This window comes from Neofelis nebulosa, chromosome 17 (assembly GCF_028018385.1).
Source record: "Neofelis nebulosa isolate mNeoNeb1 chromosome 17, mNeoNeb1.pri, whole genome shotgun sequence".
NCBI classification, from domain to species: Eukaryota; Metazoa; Chordata; class Mammalia; order Carnivora; family Felidae; genus Neofelis; species Neofelis nebulosa.
In genome coordinates, this window is record NC_080798.1 from 57,552,373 (window position 1) to 57,572,794 (window position 20,422).

Sequence of the window (20,422 nt, forward strand, 5' to 3'; positions counted from 1 at the left end):
CTGCCTCCCTCCCCACCTGCCCTTTCTGCCCCCTCCCCAGCTAAGGCCTCCCACCCCCTGCCGACCTGCTGGGCTAGGGGCTAGGAGAGGCCTGGACCAAAGGACTCCTTTTGCCCACAGTCCATTGAAGGCTCCATGGTGACCCTTAGCCAAGGCCAGTGGATGGGGCTCCCAGACCTGCAGGTCAAGGAGTGGATATGCAGGAAGCGGAGGTGAGGCAGTTCTGGAAAGCCCCGGAGGGTGAGGAGGGCGGGGTGACCTGGGCCTGCCCCCATGCGGAGCCCAGGAGCCAGAGGGAAAGGGGCTCAGGGCCACCAACGCTGCCCTTCCTCCTGCCCGGGGCGGGACACTGAGGCCCCGGTGGCGAGAGGGCCGCCCGGGGCTGGGCTCACCCCAGGACTCCCCCCCAGTACTCCCGCCTGGCCCACAAGCCTCTGCCGGGGGGGCCTGGGCAGCATCTCAGCCCCTGTGGGAGGGGGACAGCTGGCCCTGCCCTGGGGCTCCGACCAGGCTCCCCCCACCCCCACGCCCCTGCCTGTCGCTAGCCCATGGTGGGGGGAGGGGGGGAATGGGTAGTTCTCTCCATCTTGTTTCCTGCTCCGTCGTGACCTCCCTGCACACTTCTGACCATCCTGGGGGAACAGCTCATTCCCTGAACAAACGAGTCCCAGCCCCTGCCCTGCCTGGGGAGCGAGGCAGAAAGTTGCCCAGGGCCTCGGGGTCGGAGGGGGGTCGCCGCGCGGGTGGTGACGCCCTGTCCCCTCTGCCCCTCACAGGCCTCTTGTCTCCCACCCAGCCACCCCGTTTCACAAAGCCTTTGTGTCCCTGCAGATTTGGTCGGAAGACACCCAGGCTAGCGTCGTGACGTGTTAACAGACAGATGGGAACTTAGGTTGTAATTGTAGGCGTGCCCTTTTATAGCCTACTTTTCTTTTTTTTTTTTTTTTTTTAATGTTTTCTTATTTATTTTGAGAGAGAGTGTGAGAACGAGTGGCGGAAGGGAAGAGAGAGAGGGAAAGAGAGAGAGAGACTCCCAAGCAGGAACTGCACGGTCAGCACAGAGCCTGGCTCGAGGCTCTCGCTCACAAACCGTGAGATCGTGACCTGAGCTGGGATCGAGAGTCGGACGCTTAACCAGCTGAGCCTCCCAGGCGCCCCTCCTTTTATATTCTACTTTTAAATTTAACGCTCTGGCCTCAGGATTTCACCCCGTGAGGACAGTGTTCGTAACCAGCCTTTTACATGGCTGCGTAATATTCCCGATTCAGCACGTCTCCACCTACTCCTGTGACTATTCCTACTCACAGCGGGGGCCCTGAGCTGAGGCGGGGTGGGGGGAGGCCCACACCCACAGCAGGTTCCTTCCCTACCCCTGGGCTGCTGCTGCCACGGTTCCTAAGCCCTGCCCGGTCCCGGGGCTCTCCTTCTGTCCCACGTGCCCTTCTTAGAAGGAACCCTGGAGGTAACACCTTAGGCCCATTCTTTGAAACCATTTTGACTCCGAGAAGGGCAAGTGACAAGTTCACAGAAACAGACCCCAGGGCTCCAGTTTCAGAAGCAGGCTAGCGAGCTGGGCCACGAGGCACAGCCTCGGGGGACACAGCGTGAGCTCGCGCCACACTCGGTCCCGTTGGGGGAGTCACAGAGGATTCTCCTGCAGTGAGATCCTCCTTAACGACACGCCCACACTCGGGGAAGCTGAGTCCCCTCAGGTCGCACGGGTCGCTGGAGAGAGGAGCTGAGACCATGGCAAGCCTGTACCTCAGCCACCCTCAATCCCGGCCCTGCGGTCATTGCCCTGGGAGGGGCGGTGATAACAGCGACGACAAGAGTAACAATGCTGCAATAAAACAGTCTCTCCTGTGGCTGTGTGTGCTGGGGATGATGCTCAGTGCTGTACCCGGGTTATTTTTTACCCGGTTATTGTCTACTGAAGTACAGCCTACTTACAGAAAGGGCGCAACTCAAAGGCACACAGGCAGAGGAAATGTCTCGAAGCGGACACACCTGCATTTCAGCTGCTCAGAGTCAGGAACTAGCTTCCCTGCCCCCGAAGGCTTCCTCATCCTGGTCCCCAGTATGGTGACAGTCCCCATCACAGACCCCTTCCTCCTGCCCGGGGGGGACCTCTCCTTCCCCTCCCACCCCGTGGATCAGTTTTCCCTGTTTCTGAACTTTATAGGCATGGAATCCTCCCGTTATTTTTTTTTAAACATTTTAAATCTTTATTTATTTTTGAGAGAGAGAGAGAGAGAGAAAGAGAGGCAGAGCGTGAGTGGGGGAGGGGCAGAGAGACACCGAGACCCAGACTCCAAAGCAGGCTCCAGGCTCCGAGCTGTCGGCACCGAGCCCGACGCGGGGCTCGGACCCACAAACCGCGAGATCGTGACCCCATCTGAAGTCGGACGCTCAACCGACTGAGCCCCCCCAGGCGCCCCGGAATCCCACCGTTTTTACGTGGGTCGTTATTTAGTCCTTGGGAGTAATAACAGTGGCTGAGGCTTAACCTGTCACTTACTACCTGTCAGGTTGTTTCCTAAAGCTTCTGGTCACATGACCCTCTAACCCTCTCTGCAACCACATGAACTAGAACCATCACCACCGTCCTCCCCGCTGTGTAGATGAGGACACTGACGCACGGAGGGCTTCAGGCACAGAGCTCACCAGCAGCAGAGCTGGGATTTGAACCCAGGCCACCTGACTCTGGTGGCCACACTCTCACCCCAGCCCTCACCACTGCCCACTGCCGGCCTGGTCACCCCCCCCGATGGCCCCTTTGTGGCCCCCACACCCCAGTCTGCCCTCTGACACCCCCGCTTCCCCAATCCTTCCCTTCAGAGGCCTTCGCAACAGCCGGGCCACGGCTGGGGACATCGCTCACTACTACAGGGACTATGTGACCAAGAAGGACCTGGGTCGCAACTTTGTGTCCGGCGCCGTGGTCACGGCCGTGGAGTGGGGGACGCCTGAGTCCGGCGGCTCCGGGGGCCGGGAGCCCAGCCCCCTCTTCCAGGTGAGCGGCTTCGTGACCACCGAGGACCGGAGCCGACGGCCCTTCTCCCTGTGCGCCCGCAACGTGGTCCTGGCCACGGGCACGTCGGACAGCCCAGCGCGGCTGGGCATCCCCGGGGAGGCCCTGCCCTTCGTCCACTATGAGCTGGCGGCCCTGGAGGCGGCCGTGAGGGCGGGCGCGGTAACCCCAGCCTCCGACCCCGTCCTCATCGTGGGCGCGGGGCTGTCGGCGGCCGACGCGGTCCTCTACGCGCGTCACTGCAACATCCCCGTGATCCACACCTTCCGCCGGCCCGTGGACGACCCCGGCCTGGTCTTCAACCAGCTGCCCAAGATGCTGTACCCCGAGTACCACAAGGTGCACCAGATGATGCGGGAGCAGTCCATCCTGTCGCCCAGCCCCTACGAGGGCTACCTCAGCCTCCCCGAACACCGGCTGCTGCTCTTTAAGGCCGACCGCCAGGCCGTGTTCCGGGACCGCGACGGCCTCCAGAAAGTCTTCGGGGTCGCCCTGGTGCTGGTCCTCATCGGCTCCCACCCCGACCTCTCCTTCCTCCCCGGGGCGGGCGCTGACTTGGCCATGGACCCCGACCAGCCGCTGAGCGCCAAGAGGAACCCCATCGACGTGGACCCCTTCACCTACCAGAGCACCCGCCAGGAGGGCCTGTACGCCGTGGGGCCGCTGGCTGGGGACAATTTCGTGCGGTTCGTGCAGGGCGGGGCCCTGGCAGTGGCCAGCTCCCTGCTGAGGAAGGAGGCCAGGAAGCCACCCTAACACCCGGCCTGGCATCCTCGTCCCCAGGCCCTAAAGAGGAAGGGAGATTACACAGCCCAGCTAGACGCCCCAGTGAGCGGAGGGGGCCTCCCCTGGCGGGAGAGAGAGGGGCCGCGAGCCCATGCAGCAGGCCTCCCCGATGAAGATGAGTGGGGGACCCAGGCAGTCTGCGCGCAGACCAGTGCCCGGGCCGGGAACAGAAGCCGCGGGCCGGCGTAGGCTGGGATCTGGGGTGAAAGCCGCTGGTACGAGCCGGGGTCACCAGGGCCGGCTGAGCACAGAGCCAAGAGGACTGCAGGCCTTGCTCCTTCCAGAATCAGGTCCCAATTAAACCCAGTGCCTGCCTCCACTCGTGTGTCTGAGGATTCTGTTGCGTGGGGAGGGGGCTGGGTGTCTGGGCGGGGGGGGGGGGCACAGGGCCATGTGGGAGATCCTTGGGCGGGGGAGTTGTGTGACAAGGGATGGTCCCGCACATGGGGGTACAGCTGTGGGCGGGAAGCGGGGGGAGGCTGTGTGCGGGGAAATGGTATGCCGGGGAGGCCTTCACGGCCCCTGCCCACCCCTCCAGTCTAGTCCCGGCCCTTCTCCCACGCTCCCTCCCGGCCACACGCTTTTCAGTCCCTCATGCTCCCGTGCTTGCACCTGCCACAGGACCTTTGCAGGGGCCGGTCTCTCGCCCAGGACACTTTCCCTCCTCTCTGACTCCTCTTCCTTCCACTCTCTCAGCCTAAGCCCATCACTTCCTCCAGGAAGCCTCCACTGCCACGAGCCCCTCCGTAGCCACCAGGATAGTCCCCCGTTCACGGCCCAAGGTTCTGCCTCTTCATGGCAGTTCAGCTTTCGGGGTTGGTTTATCTGTGGAATCGCTCCCGTATCTGACTCTGCCCACCAGGGTGTAGGTTGCAGGAGGCCAAGGACACCCCCCCCCCCGCCCCAGCCCTGTCTGTTCTGCTCACTTGTGGAACCCAGTGCCTCCAACGGGCCTAGGACCTAGTGGATGCTCCTTAACTCATCCTTCGGACCCGTTGAGGATGAAGGGATGGCTGGATGGATGGATGGATAGATGGATGGATGATGGATGGATGGATGAATGGATAGATGGATGGATGATGGATGGATGGATGGATGGATGATGGATGGATGGATGGATGGATGATGGATGGATGGATGGATGAATGGATGATGGATAGATGGATGGATGATGGATGAACGGATGGATGGATGAATGGATGATGGATGGATGGATGGATGGATGGATGATGGATGGATGGATGGATGATGGATGGATGGATGGATGGATGGATGATGGATAGATGGATGGATGATGGATGAACGGATGGATGGATGAATGGATGATGGATGGATGGATGGATGGCCAGCCAGATGGATGGATGAACGGGTGGATGGATAGATGAATGGATGCATGGATGGATGGATAGGGGTGTGAGAGGAAGAGAGTGTTCTGGTGCAAAGACTGGTCTGGACGCTGTGCGACGAGGTGGGGGACGGTTGAGGAGGCATGCAGGCCCTCGCGGGAGTGCTGGGGGAGGCCCAGCGCCTGGGCACCGATCTCGGGAGCTTCAGCCAGCAGAGGGCGCTCCGGACTCGCCGGACACCCGCGCTTCGGCCCTTGCGGAGGCGCCGCGGGTGGGGTGGGGGGAACCTGCGGGAGGGGGGCAGCGGGAGACTTTCGGGGGACAGCCCCCAGGGACGCCCCCTGCCGCGCAGCCAGACGCCCCCCCCCCCCCCACCCCTCAACCCGGCGCCGACCGGGCGGCCCCTTCCGTGGCCGGGGCTGGGGTCCGGCGCCCAGCACCGCGCCCCCGCGGGTAGCCCTCTGCCGCCGCGCCCGGCTCCCGGGGGGGGGGGGGGGGCAGAGGGGGTGGGGCGGTGGACACGAGGCACGTGGCTCGGGGTCCGGGCGGAGCGCCCCCCCCCCCGCCCAGTCCCCCGGTGTCGGCCCGTCCCCGCGGTGGCCGCGGCCGCGGGGCCGCGGGAGGGAGGGCGGGGCGGCGCGGGCGGCGCGGGCGGCGGCGGCGGGGAGGGGTCGCGCGGGGGCGGGCCGCGGGCCGGGCGGGGGTCGGCGGGCTTCCGGGCGGCGGCGGCGGCGGGCGCGGCGCGATGTGCGAGCGGGCGGCGCGCCTGTGCAGGGCCGGCGCGCACAGGCTGCTCCGGGAGCCGCCGCCGCAGGGCCGGGCGCTGGGCGGGCTGCTGCGCTGGGTGGGCGCCAGGATGGGCGAGCCCCGGGCGCCGCTGGCCCCCGACGCCCCCGACGCCCCCGCCGCGGACCCCGGCCCCGGCCCGGGGCCCGGCTCGCCGCGCGGGGGCACCGCCGTCATCCTGGACGTGAGTACGCGCCGGCCGGGACCCCGAGCCCCCTCCTCCCACCAGGGGCGCTCCCGACGCCGCCTTCCTCCGTCCCCGCCGGGACCCGCGAGGCCCCCTCTTCCCCCGGCGGGGGACCCCCCCCCCCTCCCCGGGCGCTTTCCCCTCGGCGGCCCGGAGCAGGACCCGCACCCGGCCCCTCTGCGTCCCAGAGCGCGACCCCAGCCCCTGCAAGTCCCGGCGGGTCTCCATCCCGGTCTAGTCTTGTCGCCGGACCAGGACGATCCCCTTCCACCCGCCCCCTCCCTCCACCTCTGGGGATCCCCACCTTCTCCGAGCCCTGGAGCCCTTTGCCGGCCACCGCCCCCCTACTTTTAAGCTGGCCGAGCCCTTACCCTTTCCCCAGCCCTGCACTTCCTCCTTTACCCCCATCCGCTGGCGGATGCGAGCACCTGCCGCCTCCGGCCCCCTCCTCCTTTCCATCCTGGATCATCGCCTGAATCGCTACTTTTCTGAGACCACCCCCCCCCCCCCTTCCAACCCCTAACTCGGGTTTCCCTTTCCTCGTTCTGGCGGTAGACCCTGAGACCTTGTGTTCTCATCCCCAAAGCCCCTTTCCACCCCAGCCACCACCTCTTTGAAAGTGAAGCCCCCTCCCCACCCCTGTCTTCCCCTCTCCTTTCAGTACAGCTAGGACTATCCCCATCTGCTCTGAGCCTGGACACCTCTGGGATCCCGGCCCCGACGACCCCCTCCTCCACTCGGAGCCCCCTCCATCCTCCATACCCTCTACTCAAGCCCCCCCTTCCCCCTGGGACCCAAGCCACCCACCTCTGGGAAGCCCACCTCATCCTGCCACCCACTCCCGAGGAGTGGGAGGGAGATTTCACTGCTGGTGGGGGGAGGCTCCCCGGGGGAGGCGGAGGGGGGCTCTGTCCCGGGCACCACCCCCACCCGGTAACAGCAGAGCCTAGGATGTGCGTGTCCCGAGGAGGGTCCTGTGCGGGCTGGGTTTCTGGGAGAGTTGTGTCTGTGTTTGATGGTTGGCTGGGAGCGTAGATCTCCTCTCCCCTCCCGAACCTCCTGTCTCCTGGAACCCACAGTTGGCTCCAGGCAGAGAGGGCTGGGCGGGGAAGGGCGAGCTGTGCCGTGGGTGCTTGTGGCTGCCTCGCCCCCAGACACACACACACACACACCCACACACACACACACGTACGCATGCACAGATGGATCCTCTCCCTCAGGACCCCCAGCCTAGCTCTCGAGGCGAAAGCTCTGGGCCTGCCCTTGTAGGGAAGCCCTGTCCACACCCCTCCTGCTTCTAACAGTACGGGTTAGTGAGCTCCGGTGCCCTCTTCAAGCTGGCGTGTGCGGGTCCCCGAGACCCCATTTCTTCATCTAGGAAATGGGGTGATGAGCGGACTCCCGGAGCCACATCACGTGGTCTGCACCATTGACTTGCCTGAGGCATGGGGAGGGGGGCACCTGAGGGTGGGACCCTGGCCTCGGGGAACTTTGCAGTCAGGGGCAAGGGTGTGGAGTGCCCACGATGGGGCTTTGGGGGAGGGCCCCGGTGCTCTGATAATTGTCCCCCTTCTGCCCCAGCCACATTTGCTGCTGCTCAGCACCCCAGACTAGGGTTTCAGCTAAGGGGAGGGGGTGATGTTTGAGAAGCCCTTCCTGAATTGCTGCCTCAGTTTGTCACTATGTCTGGTGCTAGGAGGGATGGGGGGGGGGGACATCTGTCCTTGGCCTGAGGGCTTGGGCCCAAGGTAGCATGGCCAGAGGGGGTGGAGCCTCCCCCTCCCCCTTCTTATCAGTGTGGCTCATCCGCTCCCAAAAATACCACGGGGGGGGGGGGGGGTTATGGGGTCTCAGCTCATGTTTGGGGGGCAGGGGTTGGGCTGTCCCCCCCCATCCCCTCCCACGGCAGCCAGAGACTTGCACCTGCAGTGCACCTGGTTTTCTGAGCTCTTGGTGGCCTGCTTCCGCCCACTCCCCCACCCCCCGAGAAATAATCCAGTCCTGCCCCTGGGGGGTCCAGTCGCCAGGCTCCCCCCCCCCCCCCCGCCAGGTCCCCTTAGCAGACGCCTCCGTTCAGACTTAAGCCACCCCGCTGGAGGAAACCGGGGCTCCCCGAGGGGTGCGATGGTGCCAGGCGTGTGGCCGCGTCCACGGGACACGGCTTCTGAGCGTGTGACCGAGCGTGGCACGGTGGGAAAGCCGCGTGGACCAGTGGCTCCGGAGGCACACCCGCGGGCCCGCGGCTGGGTGTGAGCGTGCGTGTGTCCACGTGTGCGTGCGCGTGTCTGTCAGTGCGGCCGTGGGTGGGCTGGCGGCACAGAAGGCGAGTGGGCGCTGCTTCCTCCCCGGCGCCAGGGAGGACTCCGCCTGAAACATCCCTCCCATCCCTCCCGCCCTGGATCCCAGCCGGGGTCTCCTCCCGGGAGGAGGGGGATCTCGAGATGAGTCAGAGGCCGCTGGAGGGCGCCTGCCCCTCTGGGCCCCTCACTGACGCCACCTCTCTTCCCTGCAGATTTTCCGACGTGCGGACAAAAACGGTGAGTTCCCCTCCCGGGCTGTCCCCTGAAGGAGGCCCCGGCTCTTCCTGTCCCGGCGCCTCGGGGTTGGGGGGAGGGCCGAGGGGTGGGGGCATGGACGGCCTTGAACCTGCTGGTGACAAGTACAGGCCTCAGAGGTCAGAACACCACGGGCCGGTGCTGCCTTGTGCCTCAGTTTCCCTATCTGCGTCTGGGGGCATTCCCGTAGTTCCCGCGCGGTAGGGATGCCGCGGGGGTTCAGCGTGTGGCCGTCTGGGACGCTAAGACGTCTGTCGTGCAGGACGTGCTGGTGAACCATCATCGCCCTCACGCAGCTGGGCTGGGCCAGAGCAGCCCGGGGTGGGGGGTGCCCAGGGACCACCCTTCGCGGAAGCCCCCAGCCTCACTCTCGGCCCTGGTGCCTCTTTCCTCACCGCGACCTCACACGCTCACGGCTGCCGCTCCTGTCCTGACGATTCCGGAGTGGCCCAGGGAGGTTAAGTGACTTGCCCGGGGCCACCCAGCTGCACGAAGGCAGTCAAGGCTGTGCTGCAGACCCCCGAACTTTTGCCCAGCCACGTGAGTGGCCCGTCGTGGCCAGCAGAGAGAAGTCAGACTTCTCCTGACTTCTCGGAGAGGCTCCCGCCTCCCAGCCTCGCAAGGCCCGTCTGAGCCTCACAGCTGCAGCACAAGTCAGTACCACTTCCCGTAAACACCGCTGTCCTCATCGCTGGGCCCCGGGCGACTCTCCCCGGACTGTCACCAAGGCACGGTCTCTCCGCAGGCCTCGGTCTTGCCCATCTCTAAAGTGGGGTGAGAACGCTTAACTCACCTAACTGCCTTGGCTGTGGAGCGAGGAGATGTGGCGACAGGGTTCCCGAGAGAATCAAGCAGGGCTCACTCGCGGTTTGTTTTGTTCGCTGGGAGAATTGATCAAGTGTCAGGGCCCCTGCCGGGGGGCAGGGTGGGGGACAGGGGGCCCGGTGCCTGTCCCCAGGGCCCTCAGGCCCCAGCGCCTCCTGCCCGGGCTGGAGTTGAAGGCGGCAGCTCTCACCCGGGTCCCCCGAACCCCTCCCTCCCTGACCCCGGCGGTTACTGCTGACCCGCGCCCCCCATGGTGTGGGGGGTGCGACGTGAGGCCTCGGGGGCTGGGGTGCACAGCCAGGGGTCTCCATCCCTTGTCCCCCTCCTCGGGCATGACAGCGGCACCTCCCAGGCTGACTGGGACACAGGACTCTCCACAGCAGCTCCATGTGGAGCAGGGCGGAGGGAGGGGGCTGGGGGGGGGCTTTAGTGACCCGAGAAGGGGTCGTGGCAGCTCTTCTCAAGCAGCCTCAGAGGCTACAGAGCAGGTCAAGGGGCTTGATCCCTGACACGGGCATCTCTCTGGAGACCTCAGAGTGCAGTGGCCTGGGCCGCGTGGCCATCGTCATGTGCTGGCCAGGACCCCGTGGCACGTCGTGAGCACTTGACAGGCAGGACTCGGGGCTTGTCCCTGGCGTGGGCCCGATGCTCGCACGCAGTAGGTCCCCAGCAGACGTTTGCGGGCTTACGGGTAACGGGTCTGCCGGCGGCGGGGGGGGCGCAGGTGCACGACCCTGGGGCGCAGCGCTGTGGGTCTGGCTGTGCGTCTCCCGGCGGGTGTCCGTGGGTCCGGACGGTCGTGTCTCTGTAACTGCCGCTCGACACACTGAGTGCGCGTGGCCCTGTGTGTGTGGGTGTATGTGTGTGGCACACGTGGGCAGGTGGCTCACCGGCCGCCCTCAGACACAGGTGGGGTTTCCTCCTCGTCACTTGTTGCCTTGTCAGAGGCCGAGTTTCCACCCCAGGGACTGCTCTGGGGTCCCCTGACTTCGCTCCATGGGCCCCAGAGGGGTCGAGCCCATTCTCCTCCCGGGGCTTCGGGTCTTCCTGGCCACTGCCGAGTGGCCCTGGGGGGATTGTCCCCAGGGTTAATGCAGGAGTGTGATGTCAGTTCCAGGGACGCTTCCGGGGAAGAGTCCCTTCTGTGTCACAGGGACTCCTGGGTTCGAGTCCCGGCTCGGCCACTTGGCAGCTCTGTGAGTTCAGGCCAGTCAGCTGGGGCCTCGGTTTCCCCATCTGTAAGTGGGCGTGATGACACTAGTCCCCTCTCAGAGGGCCTTGGTGGAGCCGGCACAGGACCCGGGGACACCTGCCATGGGAGACCCTGAGCCCAGCATGGCCCATGGCCGCGGACGCCGTGGTTTGCCCACAGGTGTGGGGTTCCCACGTGTGCCTTCCATCCGGGGAGCTGCCAGGGGCCATGGGGCACCCATTAGGCACCTCACTGGGGCCTCACTGTGCTCCTGCTGGGGTAAGAAGCACCCGCCCCCGTTTTACAGACGGCAAAAGCGAAGCCCAGACCGAGCAGGGGCGGGACCATAGACCCCTGGCTGGGGAGCAGCCTGGGCAGTTCTGACCCCGTCCAGCCTGGCTCGAGAACACGTCTGGCCGGGAGTGAGTGCGGCTAGAACTACGCACGCAGTGGCTTCACGCAGTCCCTGCCCCCGGCGTCCGCTGCGGCAGATGCCGGGTGGGGGGGGTGCAAGGCGGTGTATGGTCCCCTCCCCTAAGTCCCTGGGGTCCCAGGGCCGAGCGCCCTGGGCCGGCCCGTGCTGACGGCTCCCGGGACAGAAGCTTCTGCGCTGAGATAGAGACCCGTCGAGGCTCCCGAGGGGAGGCCGAGGGTCAGGGGTCTGGGGCCTTGGAAGGGCGGCGCGGGGCATCCAGCAGACCGCCGGGCGCCAGGGTGCGTTTGTCCCCAGGGACGTGGACGCTGGCAGCCTGCGGCCGTTTGAAAGGTCCCCGTGACAGAGGCTGAGCTCGTGCTCATTAGCCAGGACACCCGCACACGGCCGCCCACTCGGGGGTCCTTGCTGAGAGTGGGGGGGCCGGGGCTGTGCCTCTGATCGCACACAAGCCCGGGCAGGTGTTTCTCCCCTCATTAGCCGCTCTGGGTTCATCCGGGCTGTGGCAGGACATTGAAGGGAAATGTCAGCCAGGAAGGCCATGCTCGGGAGGCCCGGCGGGCGTCTCTTGCCTGCCCTCCACAGGGCACCCCGGATGGAGGTGCCCGGGCAGGACAGGCAGGAGGAGACGGGGGCAGGGAGATCCCCCCCACCCCGACTCTGTGCCCCTGGCCACCACGACCGGTCAGTCAGCACCCGTCCACAGGGTGCAGACTCGCCCTCGGCTCCCCGTGATCTTGTGGTTCGTGAGTTCGAGCCCCAGGTCAGACTGTGCTCATAGCTGGGAGCCTGGAGCCTGCTTTGGATTCCGTCTCCCTCGCTCTCTGCCCCTCCCCCGCTCACACTCTGCGTCTCTTTCTCTCTCTCTCAAAAATAAACTTTTTTTTTTTAAAGGTAAAATCTTTAAAAAGGGGCACCTGGGTGGCTCTGTCGGTTAAGCGTCTGACTCTTGATTTCGGCTCAGGTCATGGTTTCTCAGTCATGAGGTCAAGCCCCGTGTCGGGCTCAGCGTGCAATGTGGACCCTGGGTGGGCTTCTCTCTCTCCCTTTCTCCCTGCCCCTCCCCTGCTCAGCGCCCTCTCTCTCTCTCTCTCTCTCTCTCTCTCTCTCTCTCTCTCTCTCTCTCTCTCAAATAGATAACTAAAAAAAAAAAAAAAAAACCTCTTAAAAAATACGATACAAGAGAATCCTTCTGCTCTGGGCCCAGCTGGGCCTGCCGTGTATGGTCGGGCCCCTTCCGGATGGAAGGGAGGACCTCAGATCCAGCCTGCCTTCTGCGCCCGGCCCAGTCCTGATACGGGGCCACACCTGCCTCTCCTCCCATCCGAGGAGGGCCATCCCTTTCTAACCCATGCAGACGTACCCTCGTGGGCTTGCAGGGGCTTTGATTGCAGCCTGGCTGGAAGTAATGGAAGGAGGTCTGTGTGGAGGGGCTGGGGGCTGCCCTCTCCCTCACTTCCAACTGCCCGCCGCAGACGCGGCTCCTTTAAGGAGCGTGAGCTCCCTGAGGAAGGGGTCGTGGCTGCAGGGGGCAGAGATCAGCTCGCAGCAGGTGTGCCCAAGTGCAAGTTGCTGAGGGTGGGAGCTCGGTAGGCCTCTCCCAGAGTCGCTGGCTGCTTGGAGCCCCTCAGTGACCCGTGGGGCCCCTCCCATCTCAGGACGACAGAGGCTGGCCCCCCGCCAGGCCCGCCCCCTCCTTGCCTTGCGGTTTGGTGTCATCGGTTTGGTGTCATCGTGGTGGCAGGGTGAGAAGTCCCTCCCTCCTGGCAGCTGTGAAGGTGTGGGCCCGGGGTCTGCCCTGCGGACGGGGCAGAGAGGAAAGAGGGTGTCCCCTCCCCTGAGTCAGGACCTGGGTGCTGGGGCTGGAGATGATGCAGATATGGGTGGGGGGTCGTCTGGACATTTGGAAGCAAGAGAGAAGGGTCCTCAGACGGCCCGGCTTTGCCGTGGTGCTGCCTTCAATGGTACCCACCGCAGGTGCTCGGGCGAATCAGGGGAGAGATGAGCCGGCAGGGAGCAGGGGCTGTGTGTGTGTTGACCGTGGCCGTCGTGAGCCTGAGCCAACTGGCTACTGCTTGTAGTCGCTGTGGGTTCAGGGATTAGCTGCGAGAGGGTGTTGATGTGTCGGCTTGGGAATTAGCTGGAGAAGGCAGGGATTTTCTGTGCGCCGGAGGGTGCTGGTCACTTCGGGCAGTCCCGGGGCAGGCACAGAGCATCTGGCTGGGGTGCGGTGGCCGGGGGACTGTCGGGATCTGGGATGTCTTATCCCTTAGACACCGGCTGCCCTCTCTCTCCTCCCTCCCTCCCTCGCAGACGATGGGAAGCTGTCCCTGGAGGAGTTCCAGCTTTTCTTCGCAGATGGCGTCCTCGATGACAAGGATCTGGAGGCTCTCTTCCACACCATCGACTCTGACAACACCAAGTGAGCGAGGTCCCTCTTGTCGGGGCAGGGGCGTCCGGCGGGTGTGGGGCGGGGGGAGCTTCTTCCTCGGCAGCTAGTGAGCGGTCTCCGTTTCCCACCCCCCTGGAGGAGCAGGACCCCTGAAACACCCCCACGCTGGCTGATCCAAACCTCGGATCTGTCTGGCCACCCCCCCACCCCCCGTCCCACTGCCGGCTGGAGTGACCTGGGGGCGTGGGCAGGACGCTGTTGTGCTGGCAAAGTTGTCTTCTGAGCACACGTGGCTACGGAAGAAGAGACCCTACGTCTTGCAGCACGGACGCAGGGTAACGAAAAGGGAAGAGTGGCAGTGACGTCACCCTTCTGCGAACTCAAGCCCTGGTGTGAGTGACCCCGGCTCCAGGGTCAACTCTTATCACCTTGGTCCTCACCGGTCCTGTCTTCGACCCGACCGACCAGATACGCACCCTGACTCTCCCTTCTACCCGGCTTCTAGCTCGGTGTCCGAGGCAACCCGTCATAACCCCCCGAGCTTGCGTCTCAGAACTAACTGGAAACTCTGGCCTCACCCACCCCGAAGTCAAGTGCCAAGCGTATGCTCCACTCACGCTTGCCCGACCTGGCAGCCTCCCTCGTTGCCTGGGATGCCCCAGCCCCGTTCTCCGCCCCCCACCCGGTCACCTTCCTCGGGCCCCGCTCAGGCGATGGGGACCCGAGTTCCGGGGGCGGGGGGTGCTGCGTGAAGCAGATTTGATGAGTTGGGGTCCCCTGAGACAGACTGGCCTAGTGTGGACAAGGAGCTGCTACCAAGCCTGTTTGCAAGGGACCCAGCACAGTAGCCACCTGGACCAGAGGCCGGGGCTGAGTGTCCTGGGAGGCACAGGCTGGGGACCAGGTGGCCAGGTGTCCTTGTCCAAGGAAGGCCGCGTCAAAGAAACAGCTTTCTGCTGTAGACCCAGTGAAGGGCTTTGTTTCTAGAGACGGATGGAGGCCTCTGTGATCCCCAGGGAGCTTTGAAAGGGCCAGGGCGAGTGGAGGCATCGGTCAGAGAGTTTAGCCATGACCTTCTAGAAGGTCAGAACTCTAAAGACTTCTAGGATGAGTCTCTCCAGCATTCCCTGGGGTGTGACCTATAAACATTTGCTCCTTGGGATGCTAAGTAGGTTTTCTGCCCAAAACAGTTCACGTGGATCAGAAAGAGTGGTAAAATCCTAGTTTAAGCCCAACCGAAACAGGCTTCCTCTCTGCGGGACTCGTCAGAACATTTGACGTGTGGTGGGAATTCAAGGAGCTTCCCAAGACAGGGCTGGCAAAGCCTCTGAACCCAGGTTTATGGGGCCCCAGGAGCCTTCTCCCAGAAAGCATCTTGGGCACCTGGGGTTCCCCGAGCTCTCTACCCCAGGGAGCCCCTCCTCTCTCAGTGAGGGAGCTGGCGCCCAGACAGGGCAAGGCTCCCAGAACTGCACAGACGCTCGGGTCCCTTGGCATCCGCCCCCAGCACACCCTGCCGTCACGTCTCTGCTCTGAGGCTGCTACGTGCACCTTCACCAGCCTGGGTGGCATTTCGGTGCTTAGCGTCTTCCGAGGAAGGGCCCAGTCCTCTCCACGCCTTAGGAATGGGGCTGCGGGACCCCAGGGCTGGGGTGGGCACGAGGACGGCTGTCCCAGGACCCAGCCGGCAGGGATGCCGAGGGGCGGCGTGTCACCTGAGTTTTGTTGACAGCCTGTCAGAGTCCTGGGCCCTCCACCTTCTGTCCCTTTCCCTCCCTTTGCCCAGCCCCTGACTTAGCCCCATTCTTGGTCCTATGCGCTCGGGACACGGTCGGCGCAGCAGGGGAGAGGAAATGAGTGGTAGTGGGGTCAGAGGTCACGCAGAGGTGGATCCCTGCTCTGTCCTTCCGGGTGGGGGGCAGGGCATCCTTTACCTGCTGCGCCTCACCTGTGAACTTGGCTCAGGTGCCGGCACGTAGGATGGTCCAGAGAGGAGGCACGGCAGGTGTTTGATGAGCTGCGGGCCCTGCGTGCTGTTGGGGCAGGGGGGCGGGGAGGGCGGCCGGGACGGGACAGGCCTGACCTGAGTCTCCCTCGTTCTCTCTGCAGCCACGTGGACACCAAGGAGCTGTGTGGTAGGTGCCCGATCTGCAGGGACCAGGACTGGGGTCGGGGGAGGGGACCCGGGAGTCCCGGGGGCACAGGTGGGATGCACGGGAAGGCCCGAGGGCTGGGGTAGAATCCTCCTCCTGTGACCCCTGACCTTTGCTTTCCCCTCCCTCAGATTACTTTGTGGACCACATGGGGGATTATGAGGACGTCCTGGCCTCCTTGGAGACCTTGAATCACTCTGTTCTGAAGGCCATGGGCTACACCAAGAAGGTGGGTAGGCGTGGGCGGCCCTGGGGCTCCAAGGTCTGAGTGCTGGTTAGGGTTCTTACGGGACGTCCTCACCCCAGGGTGCCTGGAATTGTGGCGACAGGGATTGGGTCCGGGGTGGGCTTTCCTTGGGGCTCCCGCAGGGAGCCGGGTTCAACTGTGAAGTGAACGCACTGGGTCGGTGACCGGCCCTGGCCAGCGGCAGGTTGGCGCGTGAGGCCCTGTCCCGGAATTGGGCACGGCCCCGGACCTGCCATCGCGGAGAGGGAGCGGCAGCCGGCCGGAGCCCGCCACGGTCCTCGGACAGGTGTGGACCCTAACGATCTCGCCCTCTCCCCCGGGTTACGAGGCAGGAAGGGGAGCGAAAGGAGCGCGTTCATGCGTCTGCACCCGATCTAGGTTTCAGGCAGTGTCCGGTGTGTGAACCCTGTCCAGGCAGCAGGACCGTGAGGAGCGGCGGGAGCAGGCCCGGTGCGGGGACCCCCGCGTGGCCTGGGGAGAGGTCTTCCGTGTGGCTCCAGCGGCTCAGCCCCCAGTCCTGTCACCCCCTTGTTAGCCTGTGCCCTGGAGGAGGACAGAAGGCAGGGGGCCGGGGCCAGGGTGGGGGCCGGACGTCGCGCCTTCTCTGTTGAAGCGCACGTGGACGGAAGCAGCCGGTCCCCCAGCCTCCGAGTCCACACCCCGCTGGGCTGGTGGCTGCTGGAGGGCCAGGGGGGGCCGTGTCCCGTCACTGCGTCCGGAGAAGAGGCGCTAAGTTGGCCGAGGACCCGCGATGGCCGGGATTCAACGCTCAGGTTAATCCTCGCTGCTGCCCTGTGCGTGGCCACTGTCACCCTGTCGCTGCCCCCATTTCAGAGCTCTGGAAACAGGCTCGGAAGGGTGATCCCTGCAGGGTCCATAGCTGGATGGCCACAGCTGCTGGCCGGAAGGAGAAGGGAGTGGGGTCAGGAACCCTGCAGGAGGTACGGACTCCGGGCCCGGCCGGGGGTGACGGGAGGCTCGGTCAGCCGGGAGGGGAGCCTCGCACGCTGAGCAAGGCACGTGGGGAGGCGGGGGGGCAAGACACACACGGGAGGGACATGTAGACCTGGCTGAAGGACCCCGAGCCAGTCGCTGCCCCCCGGCGGGCCTCAGTTTCTCCAGCATTCACCTTAGAGTCCCTTACGGGGGTCGAATGAAATAAGGTCTCTCAGGTGCTTAGCTCGGGGCCTGGCACAGAGCAGAGGTGACTGTTTTCTCATCAGGCCCCTGCTGTATGCCCAGGCGGACGTAAGACTGATTCCGTGTGTGTGTGTTTCAGACGGTACTCGGTGCGTCAGATGTATCAGCGTCTTCGGGTTTTTCAGGGGGTCCTCTGCCGTGTGTTAGGGCGTCCCTGTCTTCCCGCAGGTCTCAGAATTGCTGGGCCTGATCGTGCGCCTCCACTCAACCCACGTTTCCATTCCTGTGGTCGTGTCCTGCCGTCACGAGTCTCGCTTTTCTCGAGCGTATTTTAATATCGTGTGAGACTGGTCGCCTGTCTTCGTTCGTGTGCCCGGACTGTGGTTGGACGCTCTGAATGTGTCAGCTGGGCGGTGGGTGGAAGGGACCCCAGGCTCTGGAATCCGTGCGCGGACAAGGGCGTCGGCCCGGCTCGGCTCCGGACGGGCTGCGGGACCCTCACCGCCCGGCCCCACGGGGCTCCCGGAGATGGAGCCCCTTCCCAGCAGTGCCGTCTCACGACGACACGAACGCGCGTGGTTACTTCCTGGTCTTTGGCCGTGAACTGTTCAGAGGGGACACCGAACTCCCCACCAAGGAGAGCATTTTCCTATCTCCCCGTTCACCTCGGACCGGTTTCGGACACCCGGCGCTCGGAAAGCACGCGCACGTGATGGTGTGTTTTTAGCGGCCGAGTTGATGGTTTTTGCAGCCGTGATGGGCAGTTCTTTCGCTTGCGTTTTTTTTCGAACTGCTTTCCGGCGGTAGAAACGCAGCTCAGCTCCCTGGTTACTTCAAACGCTTCGTCACCGACCTGGGTTGGCCCGTTTGCTTTTTGTTGCTGCGCAGTCCTGGCGTGAGCTGCAAACCGGCGCGCTGACTCACTTCTGCTGTGCGGCCCCCCGATCTCTCTGTGCCCCCCCCCCCCCCCCCCCGCCGTTCTGAAGTCCTGTTCCCGGTGCTACCTCAGCTCTCTTTGTTTTGCCCCTGATTTTCACGCGCGTGTCTCCAGTATTTCTCCCCTAATTACAATATTAATACCAGCTCCTTTTTTAGAATCCTTCTCAGGCTGTTTGGGAAAAAAGCAAAACATTATCTCTGCCTTCCCTTCGTTAAATTTTGTCTTAGGAGGTGGTAGTGAAGTTTTTAAATTGCCGTTGTGATTACGTGATTTTTCTGAAGCGATTGATGGGGCGGATTCTATTTTTAGAGTCTTTTCTGTGGAACAATCCTTCACTTCCTGTGATCAACCTGTGATAGAACTGGCCCTCCCGCTAGCCAAGCGATTTCTCTCTCTCTCTCTCTCTCTCTCTCTCTCTCAGAAATTGAGGCCTTTTGAATATCTGCTGTGTATGAATCTGCTTCTCTATCACAGAGTCGTTTTTCCGTTCAGAGACCGAAAGAATTTATCCACGAGGCTGGGGTCGAGGTATAAACGGGGGGAGAAGAGTCTCTTAGTAGTTTTTTCCAAGGTCAACCCTAGCTTCAGTGAAATGTCACTTTCTGTGCCCGTGTTAGCTAGTTTTCCCGAAACCTATCACGGCCGTGTTCGGTTTTGTGATCAGTTATGCGTCGTATGTTGTCGATGATTTTTTTCAAAAATCTCAAACCTTATTTGGCACAAAACAGGCACTGCGTGTTCAATAAAGTTCATTTACTTTCAGGGAACTTTGTAAAGTTCATTTACAGAGTGCAAGCAGGGGAGGGGCAGAGAGAGGGAGACGCAGCATCCGAAGCAGGATCCAGGCTCTGAGCAAGCGTTCAGCACAGAGCCCGACGCGGGGCTCGAACTCATGAACCGTGAGATCATGACCTGAGCCGAAATCCAGAGTTGGACCCTCAACCAGCTGAGCCACCCAGGTGCCCCAAGCTGTTTTTTTAATGATCTCTTGGACGCTTGAGACAACGACCTGGATCTTTTCAGAGCATGAAATGGGAAAATAACTTGGCTTTTCTTTGTTATGACGTATACGCTCCTAAAAGATACACTATAAAAAGGTGAAACGTTCTCTCTCGTACAAGTAGAGCTATTTCATTTTTTCAGCACCAACATTTTTAATTTGTATTGCGGATGTTAACGACAACACCAGCCACTGTAAATTTTTGTTTCAAAATTGAGAAAAATCAGTTGAGCCTTTTTTTTTCTCTGCAGGTGGGAATCTTCTTCAATAATTTTTTAATCCCAGAAATAGAGTTCATATCACTTACTTACATCTATTTGGATTGGGGGTACGATTTTCACACAAAATCCTTATATCATTTACCATATTGCCACTATTTATTTGAAAAGGTATTCACGATGGGGCCGCCTGAGTGGCTCAGTCAGTTAAGGGTCGGAGTTTGGCTCAGGTCATGATCTCGCGGTTCGTGAGTGTGAACCCCGCATCAGGCTCTGTGCTGATGGCTCAGAACCTGGAGCCTGCTTCAGATTCTGTCTCTCCCTTTCTCTCTGCCCCTCCCCTGTTCACACTCTCTCTCTGTCTCTCTCTCTCAAAAACAAACGTTAAAAAAAATATTTTTAAGGTACTCATGATCTAATTTATGATCTTATCATGACTGAATAACGGAAATAAAGAATTACGTTGTCTTAGTTTTCTATTCTCAATATACAGAACTTGAATATTCTAATTTTTTAAGTTTTAATTTTTTTAATTTTTAAAAATTTTTTAATATTTAATTTTGAGAGAGAGGACGCGCGCAAGGAGTGGGGAAGGGGCAGCGCAAGAGAGGGAGACGGAGGATCCAAAGCAGGCTCCGTGCTGTCAGCACAGAGCCCCACACGGGGCTCAAACCCACAGGCCATGACATCATGACCTGAGCCGAAGTCCAGTGCTTAACCGACTGAGCCACTTGGGTGCCCCAATTTTTTTTAGCTTTAAGTAGACTCCACGCCCCGTGTGGGACTTGAACTCATGACCCTGAGATCATGAGTCACGTGCTCTGCTGCCCCCCCCCATTTTTTTTTTTAAGGCAACATGAATATTTTTAAAAACTCCTAAGTTAACGTGAGAACCAGCAGGATGTTACAGCTAGCTCAAAGGAAAATTCCAAGGCCACGCACCATGGATAGAGGCAACTAGGAGCTCTGAGCGAATCTGTGAATCGGTGCAGAACCGGGCACTGTCCACAGTGACGGCGACAATTGCATTCCGCCAGACAAAATTCCTGTGCGTCGCTGTGGATGAGAGTTATTTTTCAGCATCATCTCTCTTCTACATTCTGCGGAGTTTTAAAAGGAGCCCCCAAACAAGGGAAGATTTAGTTAACCCACAGGGCCTGCGGATAGGAAACCCAGTAATCTTTCTTGTCG

General features: G+C 62.2%; 2 protein-coding genes across 6 annotated transcripts in view; both read left to right on the forward strand.

Moving 5' to 3' along the window:
- The window catches only part of OSGIN1 (oxidative stress induced growth inhibitor 1), a 47,374-nt gene extending 43,238 nt beyond the window's left edge, over nt 1-4,136 (forward strand). For all 4 annotated transcript variants that reach the window (XM_058709056.1, XM_058709055.1, XM_058709057.1 and 1 more), the window contains 2 exons: nt 121-212; nt 2,839-4,136. In XM_058709056.1, coding sequence (XP_058565039.1) covers nt 121-212; nt 2,839-3,787 — 1,041 coding nt within the window. In that variant the 3' untranslated portion in view covers nt 3,788-4,136. The remainder of the gene's footprint in view (nt 1-120; nt 213-2,838) is intronic.
- Nucleotides 4,137-5,845: 1,709 nt separating this feature from the next.
- The window catches only part of NECAB2 (N-terminal EF-hand calcium binding protein 2), a 28,899-nt gene continuing 14,322 nt past the window's right edge, over nt 5,846-20,422 (forward strand). Inside the window, exons 1-5 of one of the 2 annotated variants that reach the window (XM_058707202.1) lie at nt 5,846-6,133; nt 8,649-8,673; nt 13,455-13,563; nt 15,643-15,668; nt 15,818-15,915. In XM_058707202.1, the coding sequence (XP_058563185.1) occupies nt 5,909-6,133; nt 8,649-8,673; nt 13,455-13,563; nt 15,643-15,668; nt 15,818-15,915 (483 nt within the window). In that variant the 5' untranslated portion in view covers nt 5,846-5,908. The remainder of the gene's footprint in view (nt 6,134-8,648; nt 8,674-13,454; nt 13,564-15,642; nt 15,669-15,817; nt 15,916-20,422) is intronic. The other variant, XM_058707203.1, reaches the window with a different exon arrangement.